The sequence below is a fragment of the Cyprinodon tularosa genome, unplaced genomic scaffold (genome assembly GCF_016077235.1).
Source record: "Cyprinodon tularosa strain WSP-4 unplaced genomic scaffold, ASM1607723v1 ctg819, whole genome shotgun sequence".
NCBI classification, from domain to species: domain Eukaryota; kingdom Metazoa; phylum Chordata; class Actinopteri; order Cyprinodontiformes; family Cyprinodontidae; genus Cyprinodon; species Cyprinodon tularosa.
In genome coordinates, this window is record NW_024039584.1 from 288,667 (window position 1) to 303,176 (window position 14,510).

At 39.9% G+C, this 14,510-nt stretch overlaps 2 protein-coding genes across 3 annotated transcripts; one reads left to right on the forward strand and one right to left on the reverse strand.

The window, feature by feature from the left end:
* Positions 1-434: 434 nt before the first annotated feature.
* nsun4 (NOP2/Sun RNA methyltransferase 4) lies at positions 435-9,177 on the reverse strand. The gene is made up of 8 exons (XM_038272112.1): positions 9,014-9,177; positions 7,871-8,084; positions 6,822-7,017; positions 5,862-6,016; positions 5,616-5,776; positions 3,540-3,664; positions 940-1,072; positions 435-853 (listed from the first exon to the last, which is right to left on the reverse strand). Exons 1-8 carry the CDS (start codon positions 9,107-9,109, stop codon positions 710-712), a joined length of 1,224 nt encoding a protein of 407 aa, XP_038128040.1. The 5' UTR covers positions 9,110-9,177; the 3' UTR covers positions 435-709.
* Positions 9,178-9,266: 89 nt separating this feature from the next.
* Positions 9,267-14,018, forward strand: LOC119774571 (cytochrome b-c1 complex subunit 6, mitochondrial-like). 2 transcript variants are annotated; one of them, XM_038272110.1, is made up of 4 exons: positions 9,267-9,427; positions 9,737-9,790; positions 10,475-10,636; positions 13,737-14,018. In XM_038272110.1, exons 1-4 carry the CDS (start codon positions 9,380-9,382, stop codon positions 13,767-13,769), a joined length of 297 nt encoding a protein of 98 aa, XP_038128038.1. In that variant the 5' UTR covers positions 9,267-9,379; the 3' UTR covers positions 13,770-14,018. The 2 variants fall into 2 exon arrangements, with proteins under 2 accessions (XP_038128038.1, XP_038128039.1); XM_038272111.1 differs by having other exon boundaries at positions 9,413-9,516.
* The last annotated feature ends 492 nt before the right edge of the window (positions 14,019-14,510 follow it).

Consider the following 14,510-nt stretch of genomic DNA (forward strand, 5'->3'; position numbering starts at 1 on the left):
AATAAAAAAATAAATTGTATTTTCTCCATTTCAAGCTCAATAGCAAAACTGCTAACGCCTGTAAAGACCAATAGGAATGTGTCTTCATTTCTCACTCCGTAGAATGAAGACAATGTGATCTGGAAAACACATTTTGAAAAAAATGAAATTTGTAAAACCCAATTAGAAAAAAAAAAAAACTATTTAATAGGACAATTTTTTTTTAAATGATCTAAAAAAAAACATCAAATTGCTTCTCAAAACCTTTTTTTGGATGAAACACTTGTTAAAGTTTTACGTATGTGTTGCCTTCCTTTTTCAAATTTGGACGCACTTCCAACTCTACTTATTTATTGTAAAAGCAAAAACAAAAAAAAGACAATTACAAACAATATCTTGAAACTTAGTAGAAACTAAATTTAATGTTTGAAACTCTAAAAAAAAAGTGGTCAAAAAATAATTTTTCAAAACCCTCCAGTCCGCACCAGACATTAACCGACCCATCCATCAGCACCGGTCTGCTCTTAATCACTCAAATTAATGGAAGGGTTTAACAATTCAGAACCTAAACTATTCCAAATATAAAAAAATTATAAAAAATGTTTCTAAATTAACATAAAAATATATTTTACATACCACAAAAACTGAAGTGGTATAAATAAATATTTGGCATAAATGGCCACAACAACTGACAGTATAAAATCTGTGTCCTTGCATCTTATCTAAACGTTTACGTGAGTCTCCTTATCTTGCACATGTAAATGGGTCCAAAGTTAGCGGCCAGGTGCGGGACGACCATCTCACCCAGGTGGAGGTCAGGAGCAAAGTGAAAAGTGTTCCGGAACATCCGCACCAGAGGTCTGAGACTGACCACCTGCATGGAGGCGAGAAAAAGGAAAGAGGTCAGGACGTCGGTGGTCGCTGTGACTCAGCCGCCGCCCGGCGATCTACGGTACGGACCTGCAGCCGGATGCCGTGGTTCTCCTCCGCTAGCTGGACGGCTCGCTCCACCACGCCCAGGTTCTGGCTGGGACAGAGGGTGCAGGTGGAGTACAGAACCTCGCCTCCAGGACAAGCAGCTATGATTCCCGCCCTAAAAGGGAGGCGGAGGTGAAAAACGATCCAGAAATAAGTAAAATGCATTACATTAAGTGTATTTACCCTTAATTTGAGTAGATAAATGAGGTTATTTACAAATAGAATGAGTATTTTTACTCTTAAAATAAGATAATTAGATAAAATGCACTTGAAATAAGACAATGCCATTGTGTTTTTTTAATTTTAAGTGTTAATTGTCTTGTTGCATTGGCAAAATATCTGTTTTACCGCCTCAATCCAAGTCTAAATGCTCTGATTTTAAGAAAAAAAATGACTTTTCCAGTGCAGAGAAGCAACAGATGAGATGAAAAATGCTTCAATGGTGAAAGGCTTTACACTTTAGGGAGAGCTTCTACCTTTAATCATATTACTAACCAAAAACATCGACCGTGTGATGCAGGACATGAGAGACGCAGCCACCCACTTTCAAAATAAAAGGTTTGTAAAACGAGTGAACAGAAGAGGGAAGGTCCTCCTCTGGTCCGCTGTGGTTCCCTGGAGTCCAGAACCATCAGAAGTAAGGATGTCTCCCTCCGATCACGACATCGGCCCGATCTTTTCTTATTTTCCGGTAATCTGAGCTCGGCTACATCAGCTGACGAGTCGCGCCGATCTTCACAGCGACCGCCGTAAAGAAGCCGCTAGTTATGGTTGATGGCAGCTGTGTATTAGGACCCTGTCACACCTTGCCGATTTATCCAGCGTCTGCCTAACGTCCTAGAATCTCCTAAAACGCCGGCATACCATGAACTTTCTATGGATTTATTCAATTTTGGTCGGAGTATTCATAAAGAGCTCAGAACTTGTGTCCAACGACAGCCGAACTTATGCAAAACGCACAGCAGCGTAATGCCCAGGAAATGATGAACCACAAGGTGGAAGATAAACATGTGCAGAAGTAGTTTAACATACATGCAAGACCTGAGTGAAGTTGCCCCCCCCCCCACCTTCTTCAAATCAGACAAAATTGTTGTCAAACGTTTGTGCAGCAAAAATTTTCGTTTGTGCCGCTTTCGTTTTAAAGATATAAAGAAATATTTCTAGAGGTCATCAAAGGTCAACCAGCCCCCCACCTTTTTCAAATCAGACGAAATAGGTGTCAATTACCTCAGCTCTGTTTGTGCGGCAAAAAATTTCGTTTGTGCTGCTTTGGATTTGAAGATTAGAAGAAAGACTAATTGTGTCTGATTTGAAGGAGGTGGGGGGGGCCAACTTCACTCAGGTACATGTGAGCCGTTTTTTTTTGCACGCGGGGGTTTTGAAATAAATGTGATGCCATATTCCCTTATAGGGGTGGAACGGTTCACAAAATAGACGATTCGGTTCGGTTCACGGTTTCGTGGTCACGGCTTTCGGTTCGGTATATGTTGATTGTTACACCGAAAAATAAAAAAAAATTTATAAAAATGTATGAAAAATAAAAATTTATGAAATTAATGAAAAAAATCCCCCAAAATTAATGAATTGTAATTATTTTTAATGAAACCCTGGATAATTTCCGCATGTTTTGCTGCTTTGAATTTAATCATCTCTGCATGCCCTCTACGATCTCCAAGGAACTCAGAGCGGAGCGGACGGGAGCCACAGTGGAGGCTGTAGGCTTTGCTTTGTGCAGGCGGTCTAGAGCGCAGCGGGGCGGAGCGCTGACGGAGTATGAGGGATTTCGGGGTTAGCATGACATGTTGGTCGTGTTGCTGTTAGCATAAACAAAACGTGTTGCACAATGCTTGCACACTGTTGCACTTTTATCCACAACTTTCTTTCCGCCGTCATCGTAGGTCACTCTAAATGCAAAGAGGTCCCATACAGCAGACCTATAAAGTGCTGCTGGCGCGTCTTCCAACTCCTGTTCTTTCCCACTCGCCATACCCACACAATTCTCCACAACAACTGATTTTTTTCTGCTACACCCGGCTACGCTGCTTCGCTTCTTCTTCTTCTTGTTTACTACTGGTGGTTGGCTTTGGTCGCAGTACCGCCACCTTCTGCTCTGGAGTGTAAACGCTTCGTCTATGAGAAAAAGGAGCAACGCATGAACCGAACGAAACACACGCGAACCGAACGGTTCGGAGGGTTTTAATAAACCGTTCCATCCTTAGTGGACGGTGACGTGCGGAGGAGTAGCGGTGGATGTGGAACAGTTCTCATTGATTAACATCACAGACAAATACTCCGCACGGCGTACGTGAGTGGGGTGGGGCGCTGGCGGGGTATGTGGAATCTTGCGGTGAAATGCTCAAAACTCGCTGCAGGACCTTTTGCTGCGCCTTGACGCACATCAACCATTAACTTTGCATGTAAACTAGCTGCTTCTGCAGCTCAAAGCGCGTTAGGTGTGAACGTAGCATTAGTCATCGATAAGCCCCGCCCCCAGAGCAAGGGCCCTGCAGCGTGAAGCTGAACAAACTTTTCTTTTGGTTCATGTCATTCCATGTCTGGTTTAGTGTCTCCATCTTTCTTACAGCAGAAGCTCCTCCTGCAGCCGAGGCAGGCTCCGCCTTTCTCCGACTCGGCTCCTGCTGAACATGTTGTTGTCGTCCTCCATGAGCGAATGTCTGTCTGTAGTGCAGGGAACGTCGACAAGAACCTGAAGGCAGACAAACAAACCGACGAGGTCACCTTTTTAAATCACATCAGCTATGTGGGGAATTTTGCTTCCTTGTTGTTGCAAAGAACACGTTTGGTAAATTGAAATTTTAAAGGAAAGAATTTGAAAGAAATGAAAAAATTGTGTCACGAGTAACTTTGCTGTTTTTTCAGATTTTCTTTTTTTTTTAAATCAAATTTTGTTTTCCATATTTTATTTATTTACCGTATCATTTTAATAACTTAATTTTTTTTTTATAATTTATCACAATTTAAATACTAAATTTGATTTTATGTTTTTTACAAATGTCTCTTTTTCTGGTTGACTCTAATGAATTTCATTCTTTTAAATCATGTTTCCACATCATGTTCACCTTTAGGGGCGGGCCTTCCTGTGGCGTGAGGAGAAAAGATGCATTTCTATTGGTCGAAATGGACGTTAGTAACAACATTCTTATTGGTCTTAAAAATAAGACTGATCTGCAAAACATAATTTGAAAACACTGCAATTCTTGCAACACAATTTGAAAGAGAAATAAACAAAAATAAAAAAAATTGAATATGAAAATTAAAAAATGTGATTTAACAGTAAAGTTAGAAAACTTATTAAAACCTTTTTCTAAGTTTTATTCCTGGATTGCTTTTTAAAAAGTCTTTTTAAATTTGTTTTTTGCTTATGAGAATTTTGGAACAAAATTCTCCCCATAGTAAGGAACAAGTTTGGTAAATTTAAATTTAAAAAGAAAGAATTTGAAAGAAATAAAAAAAATTGTGTCAGGAGTAACTTTGCTGTTTTTTTTTCAGATTTTCTTTTTTTATATTATCAATTTTTGTTTTCCATATTGCATTCATTTATTCTTTTAATAATTAAAATTTCTATAATTTATTACAATTTTAAATACTATATTAAATTTTATTTTTACAAATGTCTCTTTTTCAGGTTGACTCTTATGAATTTTATTCTTTTAAATCATGTTTCCACATCATCTTCAGCTTTAGGGGCGGGCCTTCCTGTGGGCTGAGGAGAAAAGATGCATTTCTATTGGTCGAAATGGACGTTAGCAACAACATTCTTATTGGTCTTAAAAATAAAAGACTGATCTGCAAAAAACAAAATTTGAAAGAGAAATAAAAAAAAATAAAAAAAATTGAATATGAAAATTAAAAAATGTGATTTAACAGTAAAGTTAGAAAACTTATTAAAACCTTTTTCAAAGTTTTATTCCTGGATTGCTTTTTAAAAATTCTTTTTAAATGTGTTTTTTTGCTTATGACAATTTTGGAACAAAATTCTCCCCATAGCCAGAACAAGTTTGGTAAATTTAAATTTAAAAAGAAAGAATTTGAAAGAAATGAAAAAATTGTGTCAGAAGTAACTTTGCTGTTTTTTCTGATTTTCTTTTTTTTTAAATAAATTTTTGTTTTCCATATTGAATTTATTTATTCTTTTAATAATTTAATTTTCTATAATTTATTACAATTTTAAATACTATATTAAATTTTATTTTTACAAATGTCTCTTTTTCAGGTTGACTCTTATGAATTTCATTCTTTTAAATCATGTTTCCACATCATCTTCACCTTTAGGGGCGGGCCTTCCTGTGGGCTGAGGAGAAAAGATGCATTTCTATTGGTCGAAATGGACGTTAGCAACAACATTCTTATTGGTCTTGAAAATAAAAGACTGATCTGCAAAACACAATTTGAAAAGACTGAAATTCTTACAACACATTCTGAAAGACAAATAAAAAAAAAAAAGAAAGAAAAAAATTAAATATGAAAATTAAAAAATCTTAGTTAGAAAACGTATGAAAACCTTTTTCAAAGTTTTATTCCTGGATTGCTTTTTTAAAATTCTTTTTAAATGTGTTTTTTGCTTATGACAATTTTGAAACAAACTTCTCCCCATAGTCGGAGCGACAAACCGCCGCCATCGCGTAACGCCATCTCACCCTGTCGAAGGAGTTCCGTTCGATCTCGCCCCACATGGTGCCGTCAACAGAGGTGATGCGCAGCTTGTCGTCGGTGAGAAGCTCTTTGGGAGCGTAGCTGTGCAGGACCCTCTTTAACCGCGACGTCTGCGACACAGACGAGTCATTTAAGCACAGAAACCCTGCGACAAAGAAGCAGCGTTAGCGGACGGTTAGCAGGAGACGCGGAGGATGGGGGCGGCGGTGGATGAAGACCCCCCCACTCACTGGCTGACTGCGTCTGTAGCAAAGCCAGGGCCTTTCCACCAGGAGCGGCGCAGAGATCCAGAACCGTGTGATTCGCCTGGACGTCCAGCGCCAGAGAAGGCAGTACGGACGCCGCGTCCATCAGGTAGTAGCTCAACAGTCCAAACTTGTCTGGCCTAAAGGGGACAGCAGAGACGGATTATCGAATCACCAATAATCGATGGTTCTATTCAACAATTCACATCCTGTCATCTCGAGGCACTTTCCAGTTCACCAGATCATCCAGTCAGATTGATTCAAAGTTTCTATCCAAGGAAAACCAGCTGATTGCATCGACTCATTGACTCTTCAGCAATCCCTCACACTAAGCATGCTTGTAGCGACAGTGGAGAGGAAAAACTCCCTTTGAACAGGAAGAAACCTCCAGCAGAACCAGGCTCAGTGTGAGCGGCCATCTGCTGAGGCCCACTGGGGTTCAAGGAGACAGAAGCAGACATAGAAAAAGAAGCATAGATACAAAAGGCAGCTGTCAACCAGCTCCACAGGCGGCCCCGTCCAGGAAACACACAGCCAGGCAGACGAGCTCCGAGCCAGCTCCCATGTCAGAGGATGAAGAGAGCACATCCAGTTAGTCACAGCCAGAGAAACAGGACTACACTGGAAAACAGGCCAAGCTCCAACATCTAGAAACAAAGGTGTTGATGGCAGCAGCACAGCTGATATTTCTCTCCAGGATGGAGTCACAGCCAAACAGGAACAGACCAGATGAAGCTACTATGAGAAAAAGCAGAGAGAGCAGAACGTTAGAGATTGAACTAACAGATTCTGCAGAGTGGGAGAATAGAGATAGAATGAAGCAGAATGATGAAAAAGGGGTCCCTATGTCCTCCAGCAGTCTAAGCCTATAGCAGCAGAACTATAGAGATAGCTCTTATATTTTCTGTGCTGTTTACTGATAATCTGAAGTAGACCTTTGCTCACCTCGCAGGCTTAAACCGTGTGACATCTCCTCTAGGAAACACCAAACACTTTATGTTGGGACTGAGCCTCACAGGAGACTCCACCTTCTCCTCCTCTTCATCAGTCACTGTAGACACCCTGCTGGAGTCTTCCTCAGCTCCTAAATCAGAGCCCTGTTTGAAGGATGCTGAGGAAAACATGAGGTAGGAGCGGTTAGCTTTAGACCGAACTGTTTCTTCTGTTTTTTTTTTTTTTACTGATTTTATGTAAAGCACTTTGAATTGCCCTGTTGCTAAAATGTCCCATACAAATAAAGCTGCCTTGCCTTGATGCACGTCAACCATTGACTTTGCATGTAAAGCAGCTGCTTCTGCTGCCTCCGCTGCCTGCGCTCTGAACGTAGCATTAGAGAGGGCCGAATCATAAGTGACTCTCCTGTTTTTAATTTATTTTTTATTTTCTCTTCATATACATTTATATTGCATTTCCAAACAGTTTTTATTTTTTATGTTTTTCTCCATTATTTCAATTTTACCTCTTAAATTACACTTTCAGATTGTTTTACAGATTGTATTTTATTTTTTTCACCTTATATTTCTATTTTCATAGTTTTACAAATTTCGTTCTTTTCTGATTGCATTTCATGGATCACATTCTTTTCATTTCAATCCAAAGGCTCATTAACCAATCAAAATGTTAACGCTAATGCTAACGCCCAGCAGATCAATAGAAATGTGTCTTCACTCCTTATTTAAGAGAAAATTCAGCCCCCAGAAATGAAGAGGCTGTGGTCTGGAAAACTACATTTTCAAAATTAGAAAACTAAAATCTAATCTGCAAAAGAAAAAACAAAGTGAAAACAAAATCTGACAACGCAGCAAAGTTAATCTCAAAACCTATTTTCTGATTCAAATATTTTCCAAATTTTTTATTTCAGGGTTGTATTTTCTTTGCTTGCAACATAATGGACCAAAATTCACTCCATATTTTTTTCCCCTGTGGAGCTTTATTCACTGCAGCTAAAGGCCATAAACTATCCTGATGCAGACGTAGCGGAACCGCTCACCTACCCTCTCCACTGTTAATGAAGTCTCTGCAGCCCTGAGCCTGAAGTTCCTCCAGATCTGGATTATGACAGAAATTATTGAGGAGGGCTCCGTACTTCCGCTCTGACAGCAGGGCCACTCGGACTGAGGGCCACAGGTCCCCGAGCTGGGCGCTGTAGGTGGCATCAAAGTGCTGAAGGGCCAGTCTGGTGGGAGGATGTTTGGGAAGTGTGGTAGCCTGTAGGAGATTATAGACATTTGTTATCAGTTGGTGGCGGTAATGCACTTTAAACTGGTTTGCAAACAATAAAACCTCACGAGGAGGAGAAGAAGAACCCTTTCTGACTCCATACACTCTTACTTTTATTTGTTATTCAAGATGTTTTTTCCTTCTCTTCCCTCTTGAATAACAGATGAGGTTCTGCCAGTATGGAGAGAAATGTGTTCGTTTTGAAAGTAAAAAACACTTTACGTATCAGGACATTTGTAGAAAATAGGTTTTTTTTTAAATGAGAAAATTCTCATTCAAAAAAATAAATGTTTAGAGGGTAATTTAGAATAATATAGGTTTTATATGTTCAAATAACTTTGTCCAATTTTACCTTATAGTTTATATTTTTAGTTCTCATTTATTATTATTCCGGTATTTCATTTTTATTCTCTCCCACATATGCCAATTTTTTAAAAGCTTAATTTTGTACTACATGAAGATATAACTATAATTGCAAAAGAACAATCACCAGAGGTTTGAACAAAAATAGTAATTATAGATTAAAAAAAAAGAACTGAATAAACGTAAAATAGCAAAGTGAAGACATAGAATCATATAAGTGGATTACTTAATATTTTGAATTTAGAGCATAAAGTTTTAAAAGCATTTTTGTTATTGCAAGAGGATGATATATAGAAATAAATTAATTCATTTAAGAAAGAAATATATGAGGGTTTAGTCATAGTAATCTTAAATTTATGGAAATAAAATTTAGCCTCCCATATATCCCAGTTACATGTTCGGTTTTCCGCCGCTCTCGCTGTGGAAACTCCACCCGCCCGGTATAACGCTTCACCGGCTGGTAAATGGTGCGCACCCACCGACTCGCTTCTCCTTAACTGTCTCTCAAACCAAAACAACAAAAGTTCGTTCTTTCTCGCCTTTCGGTGACCTACCCATTTGCCTTTAACTCGGTGTCGTTTGGCCGTGAACGGTCTAATGTCTTTAATTCTCCTCAGTAAAACTGTTGAGGTCTCCAGGAAGAGCGCCATCACGAAGTGTGCAACAGCGTTTTCCTCCGGTTCCCTCTTCGTCCTCCAAAGAAACAGTTCCGCTGTACTGAAAATCTCTTGGGTGGGGCTTAGGCAAACTCTGCGTGTGATTGGACTAAATTGACGTCGATAAAACCTTTGACCAATAGAAAGCTTTACACGGAGGGAAGCGTTCTAGTCGTTTCCTGGAGTGTGACCGACCTCACGTCCTCGAGCAGGGACATTAGCGCAGCTTTAACTGAGCGGTTAGCTGGTTTAACAGTCACAGAAATGGTTTTTGAGAGGAAAATGCTCACATATGGAGACCCTGAGGAAGAGGTAAAGAACATATGAAAACCTGTGTTAAAGGAAGTCCGGTTGTGTTTCAGCTGTGGACTCCATGAGCGAAGGGTCAGCCTGAAAACATGGTCAAACTAACATTAAAGCTACTAAACACTGATTCTATTAATCAAGGCTTGAATGAATGAAATAAATGTAATAAACCGGGATGTACACATTTTTTTATGTTTAATTCTGAATAATTAATGAAGAGCTACTGCCAATTTTATTTAAATACGATTTCCCACCCTGTACTCTTTGATCATTGTTTAAATTTTAACTTTATTAATTTTTCCTGCCATTGATCAGGAGGAGGATGCTCCAGAAGAGGAAGAGGAGGAAGAAGAAGAGGAAGATCTAGTGGTAAGTCGTATGGAAATCATATTTAAATGTCAAATCATTTTTTGGGGGGATGTTTACCATTAGCCAATATTAGGCAGATGCCCCCCCAGTGTTGCCAAGAAGGACTGGGTTATTTACTTTGGCCTTTTTGGAAACACAGGAAGGAGCAATCAGCTAAGTGAGCTTAGTGCTTGGAAAAAATCTTTCATTCCTTTAGAGACAGCCTGAAAAGTCAGCTGAGTACAAAACATAGAGAGGAAAACAAGAAGAAAAGGGACAAGAAGAGAGGGACACTACCTAGAACAGATAATGGATGTCTATTCTATTAACATTTCTCTATCTGTAGAATGAGTCTGTTTTATGTCTTCTTCTCAATTCCCCCTGCCTGTTTTTGCCTAGGGCCCCAAATTTCCTAAATCCGCCCCTGCTCACTGTAGTTGAGTTGAAGTTCCTCAGGCTGGGAGGAGAAACCAGAAGGTTTCCTGGATCTCCTGGAGAATAAAAACCTGTTTTTAAGTCAGACTTGGACCTGAACGGCAGCGGCACACAGACGATTAAAAAACAGCTGCAGACTTGAAAATACAAAAAAATTACAGCCTGTATGAATAAAATAAAAATAGAAACCTTATAGAACCACCCAGAATCCAAAATGTTCTGATGTTTGGGTTATTATTTTACCGTCCTTCCCTCTGGTTTTCCTTTCAGGACCCCCTGGAAACGATACGAGCCAAATGTGAGCAGACGGAGCACTGCGTTCACCTAAAGGAGCGTCTGGAGGCGTGTGAAGCCAGGGTCGGGTCCAGGTCCAACACCGAGGAGGAATGCACAGAGGAGCTCTTCGACTTCCTGCACGCACGGGATCATTGTGTGAGTCTGAGTGACGCGCAGACGGGAGGGAGGGGCGCCACTATTGGCTGAGAGGAAAAAAAAAAATGTTTTTTTTTTCAGAGCTTAAAAATAAGAATTTAAGTTGTTAAAAATAATTAATCACATATTTAGAGAGATAAAAACAGGACGTAAACATTTTAAACAGGCTAAATCTTCTTGGAGGGAATTTGGTTCCGTTATTGAAGCGAGCAAAGAACACGCTATGCCGCGTTGGCGTTTCCATATAGAAGTAAAACAGTCTCATTGAAATCTGACTTTTTTTGTACACCGAATTATAAATACTGAATATTTTTAGCGCCGAATTTTAAACACTGATTGTTTTTTTTTTTTTTTTTGACATTATATTCCTTACACTGACTTTTTATCTAATGAAATTTCAGCTGCAAAAAATTCAGCTGCAGATGTGTCGACGTTTTGGTGAAGTCAAGCCAAAGCAATCTACACTGGGTGCAGCCGAGCAGCTTCACAGACCATGTTTTCAGGAGGACTTTCTCACTTCAACATAGATTCAAACTACTTTTTACCCGCTGATCACAGCAAATAGTAACCTGACTCCGCCAGATGGATTTGCTCCGCATATCCATCTGGAAACCTTCCGTAAAAGTAATTTTGGGAAGGGGCGAAAATACTGATTAGCTGATTGGCCTATGTTGGTGATAGACGGGCCAAATAAACCAATCAGATCAACAAAGCATATGACGTACTAACAGAGCGACGACGAAGAGGAGCCAATTGATAGATCAAACTCTTGCCGAAACCAGTCGGGAGAAGAGCAAAAACATCTTTTCCTCTGAGAAAAGCCTCCAGAGCAGTGTTTTGCTCTTCTTTCAGTGAAGAAATACTCTGTAATTCCGATAAAACTTGCTCGATAGCCACGCTAACGCTAGTTTCATCGGCTGAAGCCGCCATGTTCTTTAGACTGAACTGTCGCGCTTCTCGTTGCGTCACACCTCAACCCGCCTCAAAGCCAACGCTGATTGGACGTTCGTTTGGTGAACGGCTCCAAATTTTCTTTAAAGGAGAATTCCGGTTTTTAACACTTTTAGCCCATTTTCTGTAGTGTCCAGGATGAAATCGAATGATCGACACCAAAATTTTGACAATTGGTCCTGTCTCTGCTTTTTGGCTCATGCAGAATCCCCCCCTGGCTGCTTCAGAATGGCTTCCATTGTGCATCTCCGATAATGTCCTTAAAACAACCTTAAACGTTCTTTTTTTAAAATATGCTACTCACCGTGTCGTCAGCGCTGTTCAATGACGTTCCAAAAAAAGTTTCGTAAAGAAAAAACGTTCCTGTAGTGTTTTATTTAGCATTTTGTAAATCCCATTGAGTTCTGTTGGAATAGTCAATATCCCTCCGCCACCGGAAACGGAAATGGGGCCTGTTTACACAGTTGTAGTCTTTTCGCTTCACTCTGTGTACTCCGACGTCGAGAATCAAGAATCCACCTTTCGTATTCCATTTTCAGAGTTTTTTAAAGTGTTTAACAGAGACGTTAGCACCTCGACGTCGGAGTACACAGAGTGAAGCAGAAACACTTGGGCCTTGCGAAAAGACTACAACTGTGTAAACAGGCCCCATTTCCGTTTCCGGTGGCGGAGGGATATTGACTATTCCAACAGAACTCAATGGGATTTACAAAATGCTAAATAAAACACTACAGGAACGTTTTTTTCTTTACGAAACGTCATTGAACAGCGCTGACGACACGGTGAGTAGCATATTTAAAAAAAAAGAACGTTTAAGGTTGTTTTAAGGACATTATCGGACATGCACAATGGAAGCCATTCTGAAGCAGCCAGGGGGGGATTCTGAATGAGCCAAAAAGCAGAGACAGGACCAATTGTCAAAATTTTGGTGTCGATCATTCGATTTCATCCTGGACACTACAGAAAATGGGCTAAAAGTGTTAAAAACCGGAATTCTCCTTTAACGGAGAGTCTCCAGACTGATCTGCGAGTGAAACCTTGAAAGCTCGCGAGATCAGGATGGTCCCACGAGGCTAAGCTAATATAACTGCCATTGTTCCAGGCAAAGAAAGGATAGGGTAGCTCCACAAAGTTTGTGAATTCAGTTAAATAATTGTTCAAATATATCTGTCATTTGTGTGTTTTTAACTTTCTTCCTGTATGGGAAGCTTTTCAACATTTGAAACATTAGTGCAGTGGTTTATGTTAAATTAAACCTTTGGGTTAAGTTGGAGCAAGCAGGTTTATCTTGTGTTTCTTGTGAATTTGGTCTGAAATTTTTACTTCAAGTGGCATTAAAAAGTCTTGAATTTAACTTTCCTTATGCTGTAGGAACCCTGTCTTTAAGGCACATGTTAAAAAATGCATCAAAAAAGATCTCCTACTGCACCTTTAAGTCAAACATGAATTGAAATAAAATAATGAGCAAACTGGAGTGCAGTGAAATCCTCGCTCCGGCCCTTGAATTGAAAACCGCTCTGCGCTCCACCATATTTGGTCAGAAAAAAAAAAAAAAGGAAATTTGCCGCCGGCGGCTTCTTCCGGGTCAAACCAAAACCCTTGGCAGATTATTAGCTGTGATCAGCTCAGTTATTTCACCCAGTCTGATTAGATTAAAAAATTGTTGTCTATTAGTAGCTACCTGACGTTTTTGTAATCATATCTATTTAACAAGAAAAACTCATCGGATTCATTTAGCCGGGAACTACGGAAGAGGATTAGGGCCACTGAAAAAAAATAAGTTTACCGTCTTTTTTTTTATTTTATTTCAGTTTAATATGGAAAAAGTCAGAATTCAGACTTTTTTTCTAAGAATTCTGACAGCTAACAAACATGTTAGCATCAAGCCAATAGCCATGTCTGTTTTAGAGACTAGCTCTCTTGTTTTAATGACCTGAGAAAAAAGTAAAAATTCTGACTTTTTTACCATATTAAACTGAAATAAAATTTTAAAAATCAGTTAACTTTTTTTTTTCCCTTTCAGTGGCCCTAATCCTCTTCCGTAGGGAACAAAGCTATGTCCACACCCACAAATCATTGTTAAAGCTTAGATTTTTTATTTATTTTTTTATTGTTTCAGTAAAGCCTCTGACTGTTGCTCTGTTTTCAGGTTGCACATAAGCTGTTCCACGATGTGAAATGACCCCCGCCCCCTTGATCACCCCCCCCCAGCAGCTGTAGGACCCCATCTACTCCCAGTCGCCATGTTTCCTGCTCTCCTTCGTCCCGTTGAACTGATCGCCCGTCTTCACGTGCTCCTTCTCCATGGACACCTGCTGCTGCAGCGGAGCTAGAAGTTTCTAGCCAGACTAAATGGGTCAGATTAGAAATGTTTACCTCAGGTTTGGCCTTTATTCACTGTTCCAACTCTCAAATAAATATTTTCTCTTACTCTCTGGTTGTCTTGTGTCTCACGGTTTTACTGAAGCCGGATCAGCTCTAGATCTGATGCGATGCGACTTGGATTTTTACTCTACACCCCAAAACGGCCGTTATTGTTATGCAGCTTCAGCAGAAATGAGCTGATGTGGACCGAATCAAGCAGAACCTCTGAAGTACCGTTCGATTCTGCAGTGATGCTCCATCAGTGGAGCCTCCAGGAGATCCGCTTTTCATCCATGTTTTTTCTGCGGCGTTCATCATTCCTTCTGTCTCCCTCAGGCTCCATTTTGCCCAGAGTCCAGCTTGTGGAAGCATGTTTTTCCTCGGCCTAATTGGGGTGAAAGGAAGGCTAGGAGTGACAAAAGTGTTAAAAGTTTCCTCATCCTCCTTCATGCCGTAAACAGACACCTGTTCTGAAATGTTTATCTGGCCGGTGAAATATACTTTAACCTAACGGGGAACGTCCTTGATGAACTGAAGTTGTTTTCCTCCAAATGTTCAT

Bases quoted from the DNA above. Each gene is read 5' to 3' on its own strand.
- nsun4 (XM_038272112.1), bottom strand. From the start codon at position 9,109: ATGGCGCTCTTCCTGGAGACCTCAACAGTTTTACTGAGGAGAATTAAA. The intron at 8,085-9,013 runs GTAGGTCACCGA...AATCTCCTACAG, and splicing joins ACCGAGTTAAAGGCAAATGG to GCTACCACACTTCCCAAACA. The intron at 5,777-5,861 runs GTGAGTGGGGGG...TCTTTGTCGCAG, and splicing joins GCTACAGACGCAGTCAGCCA to GGTTTCTGTGCTTAAATGAC.
- LOC119774571 (XM_038272110.1), top strand. From the start codon at position 9,380: ATGGTTTTTGAGAGGAAAATGCTCACATATGGAGACCCTGAGGAAGAG. The intron at 9,428-9,736 runs GTAAAGAACATA...GCCATTGATCAG, and splicing joins ATGGAGACCCTGAGGAAGAG to GAGGAGGATGCTCCAGAAGA. The intron at 9,791-10,474 runs GTAAGTCGTATG...TTTTCCTTTCAG, and splicing joins AAGAAGAGGAAGATCTAGTG to GACCCCCTGGAAACGATACG.